Source organism: Sciurus vulgaris (genome assembly GCF_902686455.1).
Source record: "Sciurus vulgaris genome assembly, chromosome: 9".
Classification (NCBI taxonomy): domain Eukaryota; kingdom Metazoa; phylum Chordata; class Mammalia; order Rodentia; family Sciuridae; genus Sciurus; species Sciurus vulgaris.
The window spans coordinates 4105341-4120383 of NC_136469.1; the positions used below are offsets into that span (position 1 = coordinate 4105341).

A 15043-nucleotide genomic window follows, 5' to 3' on the forward strand; every position below is an offset into this window, starting at 1 on the left:
AAGATGCTTGAGGAGGCTACTGAAAGTGCACCAAGCAGTAGTGAATGGAAGCCTGAGTTGTGACAGTGAAAAAGGAGAGCAGGGATTGGCTTCAGGAGAGATGTGGGAGGATCCACAGCCTGAAGACAGGTTGCTCAGGAGCAGTAGAGGGGATGAGGCACCTCAGGCTTTCAGCTCAGGTGATTAAAAGAGAATCGATGCCACTAACTTAAATTGAAATAAAACAAAACAGAAAAAAAGGGATTCCTATGTGACACCTATGAGGCATGGTGGAGGTCGCTGGGGCCAAGGCTGGCTCAGGGCCTTGCAGGCACGTGTGTCCTGCGGAAGCTGCAACAGGGGAAGAGGAGCACACACACCAGCAGTGGAGTGCTTGGAGCAGAACCCTCCAGAAGAAAACCAGTGGTCCCTGCCACGTAGCTCTTTAGGCTGTAGGTCCCTCTGAGGAAGGTGACGTCCTAGCTTGTCCTGTTGGCTCATCTTCCATATTCGAGAGGAGTCCTGTGTTACAGTGGAAAACTGGCTGTTTTCTGAGAATTTCATGACAGAGTAATGATATAATCCAGCTTGTCATTACCTTAAAAGAGGAAATGAAGCTAAGAGTTGTATAGTGCACTATTTCTGTAATTGGTGGAATGACATATAATAACTTGTTAAGCATAATATATAATTTATTTTGATATTTCATGAATTGTAACATTAAGTATAATTCAGCTGTATAATATGTCTGATACCCACCATGCAAAAATGTTAAAAGTCTTGGAAAACTGTAAGTTCTAACAATTTTTTATTTCTGTATTAGCTGTTTGTGATATAGGGTCTGCCTCCTTTAAATATGATATGCGCCGCCTCAGTGAAATTCTGGCATTTCCAAGAGCCTGGTATAGAAGAAGTATTGCAAGACGTCTGTTCCTTGGAGATCAAACAATAAATTTGCCAAGTAAGCTTGTTGTGTGGTTGTATTAGGTTGCTTTTAATTTTGGTTATAATAGTAGCAAGACTCATCCTTCACGACAGAAACTTTGTCCTCCTTGGTAAGTTCAGGCATTCAAAAATTGTTTGTTGTGGTACCAGGGGTACCACAGAATCAAACAGATAGACATCTTGCCCTCTCAGATCACATTGTAGCTGACATTTTATATTCTGTAATGATTACTCTGTAATTGTCATAAAATCTGGAAATGCAGAAATACATTTTTTAACTTTCCAAGTTAATTATGGTTATTTAAGGCATGGAAAACAAAAAATGTTGGGAACATGCTGCCATTATGCCTTCAATAGTCTCTTGTTCTAAGTGTATTTTTTTGATTAAGACAGATTTGTGGAAGTGTAGAATAGATTCAGCCTGATATAGTGAAAAATACAAGAAATCCTAGGACTGGGTCTATTCCCTCACCTGTGTAATGGGCCCAGAAGACCTCCTTTTGCACTTCTTCCGGAGTTTTGTGAGAATTAAGTACTGAAATGTTCTTTACAAACTAATTGCCCTCCACTTGCCACGTAGAGGACTGGAAGGAACGTGTGATGTGACTAGAGCTGGCGCGTGGATTCTTACCTGGTGACATAGTAACTTTGCCCCACTGCTTTTATTTTCTACTCTTGCACTAGCATCTGGCCCTGGGACACCTGACTCCATCGAAGGGGTAAGCCAGCACCTGTCCCCGGAATCATCAAGGAAAGCTTACTGCAGGACATGGGAGCAGCCAAGCCAGTCAGCCTCCTTCACCCACATGCCTCAGTCACCTAATGTGTTCAATGAGCATCTGACGAACAGCAGCATGTCACCAGGGACAGCAGCACAAAGCCTGAAATCCCCAGCTTCCATAAGGTCAAGGAGTGTGTCCGATTCTTCAGTTCCTCGAAGAGGTGACACTGCTCTCTCTCTACAGTAGCCCTCCAGTGGTCCCAAATAAAGATCTTAGTTACTCACAGACTTCTTCCTCAGTTGACAGGAGATGCATTCTGGAGATTTTTTGTGATAGGTTGGGGAGGAAAAAAATACAGAAACAACAACAAATACCAGATACTTGAAAGTATTACCTGCAGAAGAGATTGCTAGATGGCTTGTAGTTCCTTAAAGAGATAGGAAGAGAGGAGAACCATATTTGTATGCTCCATAGGTACAGTTGTTTTCAGAAATAAACCTATAGTGTCATAAAATTGCCAAAAGATGCTTTGATGTTGAAAGTTAGCCCTTGTATTTATCCATTCTTTTATTCAGTCAGTACTTTTTGAACTGTACGTACTTGGCCTTGTACTTGTACGTGAATGTATGAAAATGGGTGATATACAGTTGTCACAAGGTAAGATCAAGGTACAATGATCAAGTGCAGGGTTCATTTCACATACTGAGTTTCTTTGAATACAGAAGGCAGGTACCCAGCCAGCCTCTGCATTTCAGAATGGTCCCTGCTGTTGAGTCCTTTGTTTGACAGCAGCATCTTAGGATCTTTCTCCTTCGTGAAGAACCCCTAGGGTGATGAGGGGTCTGTGCTCTCTGTTCTGCACACAGCCACATTCCTGCTGTGAAGCGGGCCAGAGTGTCCTGTGAGCTTCCAAGAAGCAAGGTTGCTATGCTTGGTAAGCACTCCATAAATGCCTGTTACTGTACAGGCAGTGTGACAGCTAATACCCATTAGGTTTCAGCACAGGAATGTTACATTTTTACCTCTGGGTTATGGAGATGAGAGTGGTTCTGCTTTGTAATAGACCTGGCACGTATGGGAGTGAACATGTGTTTCATTTTTCTGTCTTCAGATTCACTTTCAAAAACATCAACTCCTGTTAACAAATCAAACAAAGCAGCAAGCCAGCAAGGGACCCCATGGGAGACACTTGTTGTGTTTGCCATCAACCTGAAACAACTGAACGTGCAGATGAACATGAGTAATGTAATGGGAAATACAACGTAAGCAATCCAGTGAAAAATGCAGTCATCATTTGTGTTTTTTCTCACACTAAGACCATTCCACACTTTCTAATGCTGAAGTGTTTGAGATAGTAAAGATAGCAACTAGAGATACAAATGTTTTCATACTGGAAATGACTTTATGGTAAGGATATCAGAGTGTAAAACAGCATGAAACCTGTTCTTAAGGAAATCAAAGTCAATTCCTACCTAGGAAGAAAGCTTCATCATCACTGTTTCCACAAAGTTTAAGAACTATTGTTTCATTGTCAAATTTACCTTTTATTTAAGTAATCTAACTCCTATTTTAAATCACCAAATTGGCAGCCATCTCTCTAATAACACTTTTCCCTTTTTCCAGTTGGACAACTAGTGGTTTGAAGAGCCAGGGTCGTCTGTCAGTGGGAAGCAATCGCGATCGAGAGATCAGCATGTCTGTTGGGCTGGGGAGATCACAGTTAGATTCTAAAGGAGGGGTAGTTGGAGGGACCATCGACGTCAATGCTTTGGAGATGGTTGGTATGTTGAAGTTTGACAACTCATGTAGCATATCTTCAAAAATTACATTGAAAATGCTTTTTGAAAATTAATTTTGCTGTTTTTCCATAGATGTTTCTGTGGAAAGTAATTACTGTTTTTATTTTAGCTCATATTTCTGAACATCCAAATCAGCAACCCAGCCACAAAATTCAGATTACCATGGGTTCCACTGAAGCCCGTGTTGATTACATGGGCTCAAGTATCCTCATGGGCATCTTCAGCAATGCTGACCTTAAGCTTCAGGACGAATGGAAAGTAAATCTGTATAACACACTGGACTCAAGCATGACTGATAAAAGGTACTAAGACATTGCTCTCTGGACACTTTTTTTTTTTTTTTTTTTTGTACTGGGGATTGAATCCAGTGGCACTTAACCACTGAGCCACATCCCCACCCCTTTTTATTTTTTGAGACAGGGTCTTGCTAAGCTGCTTAGGGCCTCACTCAGTTGTTGAAGCTGGCTTTGAACTTACAATCCTCCTGCCTCAGCCTCCTGAACTCCTGGGATTATAGGTGTGCACTACCATACCCAGCTCTGGACCTTTTTGTGACAGTTCTTAATGTTATTATTTTTTCACCCAGTGAGAAAAAACACAAGCACTTTATTTTTCCTGCAAAATAATTTTATATTATGCAACCAATACAAATGAAAAAGTTGGATGGGAAAGAGAATTTTTCTTGTGCTTTTAAGTATCTTCTCTGGGATATATGATAAAGATTCTGTTTTATGCTCTAGTGAGATTTTTGTCCATGGAGATTTGAAGTGGGATATTTTCCAAGTAATGATATCAAGATCAACAACACCAGACCTGATAAAAATAGGCATGAAGCTCCAGGAATTTTTCACACAACAGTTTGACACCAGCAAACGAGCTCTGTCTACTTGGGGACCAGTTCCTTATCTTCCACCAAAGACAGTGACTAACAACCTAGAGAAAAGTTCACAAGAACAATGTAAGAATTAGAATTAATCCTTTGTGTATGCTTTATCTTTCACTAAATGTATTGTATCCTTAATTTAAAATAGTAATAATGTATAAGCCATACTTGGGATGTATCCTGTATCTCTTTATCCCATTCACTCAGAAAGAGACTAACTTCCTACCTGCCAGGAGTCAGAGGTCACTTGAGAAGTCATTCATCATTATTGTCTCCTTTTCCTGACACAGCTCATCTGCAGGGCTGAGTACTGTTTATGACAGTGTCATGTTCTGGTTTGGAACATGGGCTATGAATTGGGAATAGCTGAGTTTGGATTTATTAACCCATATTAGGCAGGTTAATATTTTTCACTCAGTAATTCAGTAATAGGCAAATATTTATTAAACAAAAAACCATGTGCTTAGGTACTGTTTGAGTCACAGGAGATCTAATAGTACATACAGTCCTTGCCCTCATGAAGCTTACATCCTAATGGGAGAGACAGACCATAATTAATATGAAATAATTTCAGGTAGAGAGAAGTGCTGAGAAAAGAATAAAGGGAAGGATATAGAAAATACTAAGATATATCATACTTTAGAATGGGCAATCAGGGAAGCCGTTACTGAGATGAAATTTTGGTACAAATGCATATGAGTGAAAGAATGAAGCTGCGATCTGGAGGAGGGAAGTTCTGGGCACAGGGTCCATGGAGGGCCTGAAGCTCCTGTAGTGGGAACAGATTTGGCTTATCTGAGAATCATTAAGTCAGGCACCATGGTAGGTGCCTGTGAGCAATGAGGAGAATCCTGGACATGAATTCAGAGGTGTAGACCACAGACACGATTTTCAGTCATGGGAAGATGTTGGAGTTTTGAACAGATTTATTATCATTTCTTAAAATATGCCTTTTAAAAGCATCATTCTGGCCCTGTGTGGAGCACAGACTGCATAGGCCGTGGAGGGGGCAGTAAGGAGAGGTTACAGTAGCTTCTACTGTTACGTGCATACTCCTGCTTCCACCCGAAGAAGGCCACTGCATGAGTCCAAGCAAGAGATGACGGTGACTCTAACTACGCTAACAGTGGTAGAAGGGATAAATAGTAATCAAAGTAGGGTGACTTTATAACTTTTAATCACAGAATACATGAGCATTGAAAAAATAAAACTGAAAACTACAAGCAAAAAATAAAAACATCACATTCTACCCAAAAATCAACACTGTGAACAATTTAGACACATACTTTGATATTTTTCTGTGTATCTATATACATTAATATTGTATTACCCTTTTCTAGTCAACAATCTCCAACTTTCCATTTTGCTAATTATGTATCTCCTCTGGCTTTCAAAGCACATTCAAATTTCTGTGACTGACCTAAAAAAATCCTTTTACAAGTGTTTTATCCAAGTGAGTATATCCAGTCCAAGATCTCAGTTTAGATCTGGTTTTTACCTTCCTTTACTCTCTTATTTGGCATGGTTGCTTTTTGTGTGACCCAGTTTGTTGAAGGGACATGGCTACTTGTCCTGCAGAATGCCCTATTTCTAGATTTTTTTCAGTGTCTTCCTTGTGGTTGCATTTACATTGTCCTCTAATCCCTATATTTCCTATAAACTAGTTTTGCTACCAGGCACATACCAGTTGGGGAATGATCTGCAAAATGTTCATGTTATGAAAAACAGTCATCAGGTATAGGTAATTGTTTTAAAAGATTAAGGAAAACCTACCAGTTAAATACAGTAACAAGATCCCTGGCTAAATCCTATATGAAGGGTGTGGAGAACAAGCAAAAAGGACATCACTAGAATAAGTGGAAAGTATGAATTTGGTGTCTGCTTTGTGCACCTCAGATTTTAATTTGCATCTAAAACACTTTTTTACAATGCAGATCTGAAGCAGTAGGCATGAAGAAGACTGGATAATCTGCATTTCTAATCTCCTGCTCCTTTGACATAACTTCGAGTAGGGAGGGCATAGAAGAGTAAACAGCAGTACTGACGATCACTTGATCCTCCACTCTCCTGTTACTTCATTGGAAGGATCAGGATGAAATACCGAGTTTACAGAGTGATTCTAGTTGTGCGAGAATTATGTAAAATTTCACACAAACACTGTGTATATATCATTAGTCATTACAGAAGTATCAGTTGTAATTGTTGTTAGCAAGTTCTTTCTTTAGTTCTGTCTGTCCTCGTTCTGCATCATTTCCCATACTATTGTTACTATTGCTTAATGTTGGCTATGTGTTGTATTTTCATTCACTACCTGAGTCACTTTCATGTGTAGAAAGGGGCCACCTGCTGCCTGCCTTTTCCATTCAGGATGCTCATGAGGCAATTCAAGATCAATGTTCTTCGGTTTTCTTGCAGTGCTTGATGCAGCTCATCATCGACATTGGCCTGGAGTATTGAAGGTGGTATCAGGATGCCACATATCCTTATTTCAGATCCCATTACCAGAAGATGGAATGCAGTTTGGAGGATCAATGAGCTTACATGGAAATCATATGACACTGGCTTGTTTTCATGGTCCAAATTTCCGGTCAAAATCCTGGGCCCTTTTTCATTTAGAAGAACCAAATATTGCTTTTTGGACTGAAGCGCAGAAAATCTGGGAAGATGGTAAACTGACACATACTTTGGTATTTTTCTGTGCATCTGTATTACCTATATACTTTTCCAGACTTGACTTTGTCTTCTGATATGATTATAAACAACAAAGCACTTTTCTATTCTCAAATCTTTTGTCTATTTTTATGATACTTCTGAAGTCCATCTTTGTATGTTATCATTTACCTGGAACGTTAAAGAGTTCACTGCCAATGTACCAGTGAGTCTGGGACATGTCAAGGACTTATTTCTGATCTTGGGGGTCTTAACTGTTTCCTAAAGTTGGTGTTGCTATATGCAGCCTTAGTCATGATAATATGTATTATAAGTATTCCTTATTAAAACAAGATTGTGGTAGAGTGAGGAAATTCTTGGGCATTCAAGACTATATTATAAAATTTGCAGGGAAGTGTGTGCTTTAACCTCTAATTACAGAGATAAAACCCAGTTCTTTTGGGCTTTGATTTTCTACTCTGGTTTCTGGATGAACCATTTGAAGGATGAAAGGAGGAAAAAAAAAATGGTTGATGCTCTTCATCTCACTGAGAATAAATCCAGTTGCAACTAAAATGATTATTTGTGTTTTTTCTCATTTATTCTTCATTTTTATGGCCTTTCCTATGTATGATTTAATAACTAAGTCTGTTGCTCTGAGGCCACAAGATAGCAAGGCCACTATTTCTTGAATCTAAATATAGTTTGTTACTTTTAAAAAGTTACCTTTTTTTTGCTCTAGGTTCTAGTGATCATTCTACATATATTGTACAAACATTGGATTTTCATCTGGGCCATAACACCATGGTTACCAAACCATGTGGAGCTTTGGAAAGTCCTATGGCAACAATAACCAAGATCACACGGCGTCGCCATGAAAATCCACCCCATGGAGTAGCAAGTGTGAAAGAATGGTTCCATTATGTGACAGCCACCAGGAATGAAGGTGAGTGGGCTGTCTTGGGGAGTTCCCTTGGGTTCTCCTGTTGAGGCTTTGTTGACTGTGTAGAATCTAAGAGGACATGGAGCTCTCATTTCTCTACTCAGTTCTCACTTTTTATTCCTGTTGACATGGTGACTGTTCGGTGCATGAATCACCAACCTGGTAGTGTAACATTTCATGGGCTCACGTTGTTTTATTTTATTTATTTGTTGAGAAAAAGAAAAAAGACGTTTTATTGCTTTGCTAGCAAAGGAGAAACACACGGACTTCTTCCCAGAGGCTGTGAGTCTGCCTATTAGCGGGAACTTTTTAAAGAGGCTTTTAAAGAGTGATTCAAAGGTTACATTCCACATGTTCTCTGTCTGGAGCTGTAATTCACTTGTTAGTTTGGGAGCTTGTCATTTCTGAGCTCTTATGGTGCCATCCCCAAAGTCTGGATTACTTCATTCCTTTGATGGATGTGTACTCACAGACTGATAGATCTGCCTAAGATGAGGAAGAAAGGTAACCTTTCCCCTGAGATTAGGGATGGGGAGAGATTAGGGAGGAGTAAGGAGAGAGGAGAGAGAAACATGTCCATTTTAAAAATAAGTTGCAGTGGCAAAGCAGCAAGGGCTGTATTCAAAATATAAAGTGGACCCCTGTGACATTTCCCCACTGTCAATTTCTGTATTCCATTTCTATGGAAAAATGGGTGACAACATCTCCAAGCTGCTTCCTGCTTGTATATATACGTATATATTTCTTATACACACACATACACACAGAGCTGCATTTTTAAACCTGGTTCTTTTCAATTTTGAAATAATTAAAGTTCTGTATTTTCTAGTGTCTGAAAGTCAGGCATTCTAGTGTCTGAAAGTCAGAGGCTTATCATTACCTGTTAGTTTGACTCTTTTATCTTTCTGTTCTGCACAGAGCTAAACTTGCTCCGTAATGTTGATGCTAATAACACGGAGAATAGCACTACTGTGAAGAATTCTAGTTTGTTGAGTGGATTTAGAGGAGGTTCTAGCTACAACCATGAAACAGAGACTATCTTTGCATTACCAAGGATGCAGCTTGACTTTAAGTCCATCCATGTTCAAGAACCACAAGAACCTTCATTACAGGGTGAGTGGAGAAACAATCTTTAGTTTTTAAAGTTGTAAGAAAACCCTGAAGGAATATCAAACCACTGCTGTATTCTAACAGGTTATTTTGGTATTATTAGTAGAATTTTAATGAAATTGATTGTTTAAGTCACATCGATTGATATTCTTACCAGCAATCTGTCTTCTTGATAAATTATTTAGCCTGTGTGTGCCTTTTTCTCCCAAGTGAAATGGGGAATAGTAATTGGACCTCATTACAAGACTTGTGGGGAACAGGTGGCATACAGCAGGAATGTGCTTGGTAGATGGCCACCCTTCTGGCTGTGTGTGATTTGTAGTTGCATTTCAAGTGGGCACATTCACATGGACTTGCTGCCTCATTATTAAAGGCAAGAGGACTCATGTCACTGAGTCTTTCACTGTAATGAAACTTCACCACTGCAGATGCCAGCCTGAAGCCAAAAGTGGAATGCAGCGTGGTGACAGAGTTCACAGACCACATCTGTGTGACCATGGATGCTGAGCTCATCATGTTTCTCCATGATTTAGTGTCAGCCTATCTCAAAGAAAAAGAAAAAGGTAAGCTGCATGTTCTTTGTTTTTTTCTTTCAAGCTGCAGGAAAGGCCGCTGTTGATGCCACTCATATGGATTTTCATGGTCCAGTGCTAAATGGGTGGAATATATCTCCTTGCCAAATATCAGTGAACAGCATTACCAAGACTGTCAGGCAGACTCTTAAGTATCTGCTAGTATGAGGCACTCTTTTTCTAACCATATCTGACACTGTATGATATTTTTTACTTTGCAGAGTGTTTTCCTATACATTATCTTATATACATTTTAAGTGAGGCCTTGTAAGAGATTTTTGCAAAGTAGGAAATATGCAGATTTAAGTAAAATGACTAAAAAGAAACAACTACATAGTAAAACAGCATGTGTTATGTATATAATTGGAAAAACTGCATTGAATTAGATCTGTTTGGAAAACAGAGAACATTATATCTTTATAAACAAATTATTTGGACTCCAGTGCTGATGTTTTGTTTTCATGAACTTGCTAACATGGGCTTGTTCACTGGGAACTTAAGTATTTGCTCATGAAGAAACTATGGATAGTAACCCTAAAATCTATGTGGAGTTGGTTGGATATGTTAAGAGTACCCTGTAGGTGTTTAAAGAATGAGGTAATTTGAAATGTAATATAGAATTCTCTCAAATATATAGTCATTTATTCATCCAATATTCATTGTACAATTGTTACAATTCAAATATGAATATATACAATAGTTAAACAACAGATTCTTTAAAAAATATCTCAGAATAAATGTAATTTGTTCAGGTTACACTATAATGTTGCTTTTTTTCATGAAGAAATTATATGAAATTTGTCCTATAGCTTTTTCAGAAATAAAAAGACCACATTAAAAGTGCAAAGTTAACATAGCATAGATTGAATTGCTCTTTCATTACTATTCAGTCATGATGTGCCAAAAATTCAGTAAAAGAGTAAAATCAACAAGGATTCTTGGAAGCAGTCTGTCAGACCTTAGTTAAAACTTCAAGTCACATGACTGAAATCACATGACAGGCAGCAGTACATATGCAGCTCCCGTCTTCACATGCAGCAGAACATGCACCAGTCACTGGTAATCATTTTGTGTTTCCTCTGACTTAGTACTTAAATTTTACATAGAGAAAAAACAGATTATTTTAAACTTGTGAAGTTCAGAATTACTTTCTAGTCTACCTAGATTTGAAAGCCTGACAAACTTAGTCTTTCAGGTGGTATGTGAAACCTTTTGACCTTTTATGAAATATTGTGTTGGTCTTTGTCTGTCATGAACTATCTGTATTTCTAAAACAAAAATTTCTTTTAATTTAAACTGTTGTAAAACATGATTTCAATGGGAATCAAGGAAATTTACAAAAACAGTATTATTATCTATGGGAATTCCAATTATATCTTTTAATACCTGTGAGGATATTTTGTTATTACAAACTAGAAGCAATTAGTTTGGGCCAAAAAAGCATAAATGTTCCTGAGAAAACTCTGAACAGCATCCAAGACTAAACCAGAAGCACTCTGTTTATAGAACATCAAGAGTATTCCTATAACCAACACCAATAATAAAAAGAATAAAAGCACAGATAGGCAGTAACTAAAGACACCTGTGTTCTTGCATGGGTGGGCAGATGGAGAGGGTCCTGCAGCTCATTCCTCACAGAGGTGTAACTGGAACAGCATAATGCATATCAAATGACCTAACTAATCAGCTTTGTTTTAAATGTGATTTGTGTTTTGAATTTTGTGCTCAAGGAAAATGCTGTATTTATTATATAAAAGCTACCTATCTCAGATTTGATTATATTCATATTTTATTTATGACAGCCAATCTAAAATCTATAATCTTTTATAAAACTTGAGCATTCACCATAAAAAGTGAAAAGACTACTTACATGAAAAGCTCCTAGGATAGTACCACTGTTCAAATCTATATGTAGACACTAACATACAGAAATTATGGAATTATTGTGTGGTATTTGAATATCTCAAGCTGTAAAACACAGTCATCCATCACCAACCACTCTTGAGGAAATCTGCAGCTACCATCTCAGTGGCCTGTGCCTGCTGTCAAATAAACAGCTTCACCATTGCTGCTGACATTTTCCTCCAAGAAGTATTTATAACTGGTCCTTGTTTACAATACACTTGAAATGTTACTTCTTAAGAAATTTGATTAAATGAGGCTTTGTCAAGGTCATAGATAAACGCAGAGATGGAGCCAATTTTTCTGTTCCTAGGGGATTTACAATGATTTGTGAGATGCACATTTGTAATATTAACCTATCATTTCATTACAGCCATCTTTCCACCTCGGATTTTATCTACTCGACCAGGACAGAAAAGCCCAATTATTATGCATGATGACAGTTCTGACAAAGACCGAGAGGACAGCATCTCCTATACCACTGTAGACTGGAGAGATTTTATGTGCAACACATGGCATCTGGAACCCACTCTCAGGCAAGTAACGGGTGCACGTGCTTTACCCTTCATAAGGCAGCACTGTGAGGAAAAAGGCTGACCTAGCATAGGTTAAACATGGTTACCAAACGTACATGGAGGAGTTGGTCACCGGTGACCTTCAGCTTCTGAAGGTGACTCCAGCACCTCATTCCTGCTTTCCTGAGTGCTTCTGGGCAAAGCACAGGCAGCAAACACTAAGGAAAGCTCGGTGCTATTAATTGTGCTGTGTGACATTTGGGAACAACTCCTCCCATGGTTGCTGTTGTTTCTCACCTCAGATCAGGATATTGTTTTCAGGTGTTTCAGGTAGCTATCATGAACAGCTGCAGTCGAAGCATAGGTCATCATTAAGGAATCACTGCAGTTTCTTACTGGGTATATGTTGTAACAGTGCAGTAGAACCCAATGTCATGATGTCCCAATTGCATATTTAAGCAGTACAAAACCATGACCCAGAATGTTGAATTTAATGCTATCAGATATAGGTTCCCTTAGTGACTCATGTTGTCATGGTTCCAATTATATCAACTTGTTTTCATATCAAAATTTTGAAAGCAATTTCTAATTTAAATGATAGTAAGTTGATATCACTAGTGGCACTTGCTTCATGGGTTCACATCTTTCCTAAATTTTTCCCTTTCCTCTCATCTGTTTTGTTAATCAAATTATAACTATCCCCCCCAAAACATCTATACCACCCCAGAACAATATTCTAAAAAATGATTTAGATTTTATATAGTTATTATTCAGGCATATTCATACCACAAAACAATTCAAAGTAACAAAATTTCTGTTACATAATGGAATCTTTATGTGTAGGCAGAAACTATTGTGAATAAGTAATTTCCTTTCAGTAAAATCTGTTGTAACCAAATAATAGAACACTCTGATAGGAGAAACTTTAACATTGGCATGACTTGTGTTTTAACCTTTTTGTCACTGACTTTTCCTTAGTTGTTTTGTCACAGCAACAAAAAGGCTAAAACAAAGAAAAACAACTTAAAGGAAAGATTTAATTTTGGCTCACGTTTTCAGATTCTTTAGTTCGTAGTTAGCTGGCTGTTTATGGGCTGATGCTGAGGCAGAACCTCATGGCAGCAAGGCTGTGCAGTGCAAAGCTGCCCACCTCATCGCAGTCAGGAAGCAGAGACAGACGTTGTTGCATTGGGGACCAACCCTTTTAATACAGTGAGCCTTTGGGGGATATTCCAGATCCAAACTATTTAACACTCAGGAACATTATTAAAATGTGGTAAAAGTCCTAATGCAGAAAACTATTGGAAAAAATCTGTTTTTAAATTTGCCACATGCTTGTGAAATCTTTTACCAACTGCTCTTTTAAACATTAAAGATGACTGAGAACACTTGCTATAGTAGGCAATCAAGGATTGTACACATGAATCATTTTCAAATGCAAATATTAAAGTAAATCCAGAATTGCAAGCTTGATTATTGAAATGCCCCTACTCAAATATTTTGCCGAGTATATTACAGAGGCCCAGTGATGCTCTTGGACCTGCCATCAAGACTATGTTAGGGCATTTTACTCCTTAACAGTGATCATTTATAATTATTTTAGATTAATTTCTTGGACTGGAAGAAAGATTGATCCAGTAGGTGTTGATTACATTCTTCAAAAATTGGGCTTTCATCATGCCAGAACCACCATTCCTAAATGGCTTCAGAGAGGAGTCATGGACCCACTGGACAAGGTTCTGTCTGTACTTATCAAAAAGCTTGGTACTGCACTACAGGATGAAAAGGAAAAGAAAGGAAAAGACAAAGAAGAACACTAGGAAAGTCACTTGATCCATGAACAGATTTGAGTGTGTCAAAGTTTTACTACACTGGAGTGTGTATTTTTTTTAATTTAAATTATAATTTTAAATAATTCTAATTTTGTGGCCATTGTATTAAAAGTTTGCAAGTTAATCTGTTTATTCTAGTTCCACTATTCTGTGTACAGTGAAGTATTGCATGATAATGTAAATTTTGTGAGGAACTAGATTAAAATATATAAATTTGCTCATTAGGAGTTATAATTGTATTATGTGCAATATGTTTCCTGCATCCTTAAAATATTTGCAGAATAACTGTGAATTTTCTTGTTATTGGCCATTACTTTTAGAAAAAAAATCTTGTGGATAATGTGATGGGGGGGGCATTAATTGCTTTTTTTCTTTTTTTAATGTAGACTTGTATAAATATCTATATGTATATAGTTTGAATAATTGTGTTATGATGTTTACCACTAAAATATTGTTTGTAATTATTGTAATAAAGTCACAATAATGGTTTCAGCCTACAACCATTTTGGATCTTTCTCACCTTTGATAGTTCATCATTAATAGAGGTCTATCCTGTGTCATTGTCATCAAATATTTTTATAGGTGACTGATTAATACTTATAGTAATTAGCTCAAGGAGGATGTCATCAAGGCCTGGCAGAGGCTTCAGAGACAGCAGGTGCTATGCAGTGGTGAGAGCCAGCTGCTCATGACTGTTATCATACTGTGTTCCTGACGTATGTTTGTATGTATTCTTCCATGCACGTGGAAGGAATATTATATGTAAAGTACACAAGAATTTAAAAGAGTGGCAATATCCAGTCACTTAAAGGTAGGTATAATGACAGTAACTCAGGTTGGTTAGAACTCTAGCTAAGTCAGTGAAGTCAGTTTTAAGATTAGGTATATGTTAGAACTGCAGACCCCAGAGCTGGGACACCTCAGGAAAGCCTCCTTGCAGACCCTTGCAGACAGCGTCATCTCTGACAGGTTCATACAAACTCCAGAGGAGCCAAGGCACTTGGCCAGAGCACAAATGTAGTTAAGTTTCAGTAGGGGAATTAAGAAGACTTGATGGTTAGAATCACACAGCCATTTAGTAACTCAGCTAGAACTAAAGCCCTAGTGTCAGCACCCTAATTTTGTTGTTTATGCTAGATCATCTTACTGTCCTGTTCCTGATGTCTGTATCCTCCCAGCTTGTCCCAGAAGA

General features: G+C 38.1%; 1 protein-coding gene across 12 annotated transcripts in view; it reads left to right on the top strand.

The window, feature by feature from the left end:
* The window catches only part of BLTP1 (bridge-like lipid transfer protein family member 1), a 191708-nt gene extending 177630 nt beyond the window's left edge, over positions 1–14078 (top strand). For all 12 annotated transcript variants that reach the window (XM_079153382.1, XM_079153390.1, XM_079153387.1 and 9 more), the window contains 12 exons: positions 803–940; positions 1609–1866; positions 2758–2908; positions 3270–3427; positions 3555–3747; positions 4186–4403; positions 6744–6995; positions 7720–7923; positions 8839–9033; positions 9459–9593; positions 11878–12040; positions 13623–14078. In XM_079153382.1, coding sequence (XP_079009508.1) covers positions 803–940; positions 1609–1866; positions 2758–2908; positions 3270–3427; positions 3555–3747; positions 4186–4403; positions 6744–6995; positions 7720–7923; positions 8839–9033; positions 9459–9593; positions 11878–12040; positions 13623–13839 — 2282 coding nt within the window. In that variant the 3' untranslated portion in view covers positions 13840–14078. The remainder of the gene's footprint in view (positions 1–802; positions 941–1608; positions 1867–2757; positions 2909–3269; positions 3428–3554; positions 3748–4185; positions 4404–6743; positions 6996–7719; positions 7924–8838; positions 9034–9458; positions 9594–11877; positions 12041–13622) is intronic.
* Positions 14079–15043: the final 965 nt, after the last annotated feature.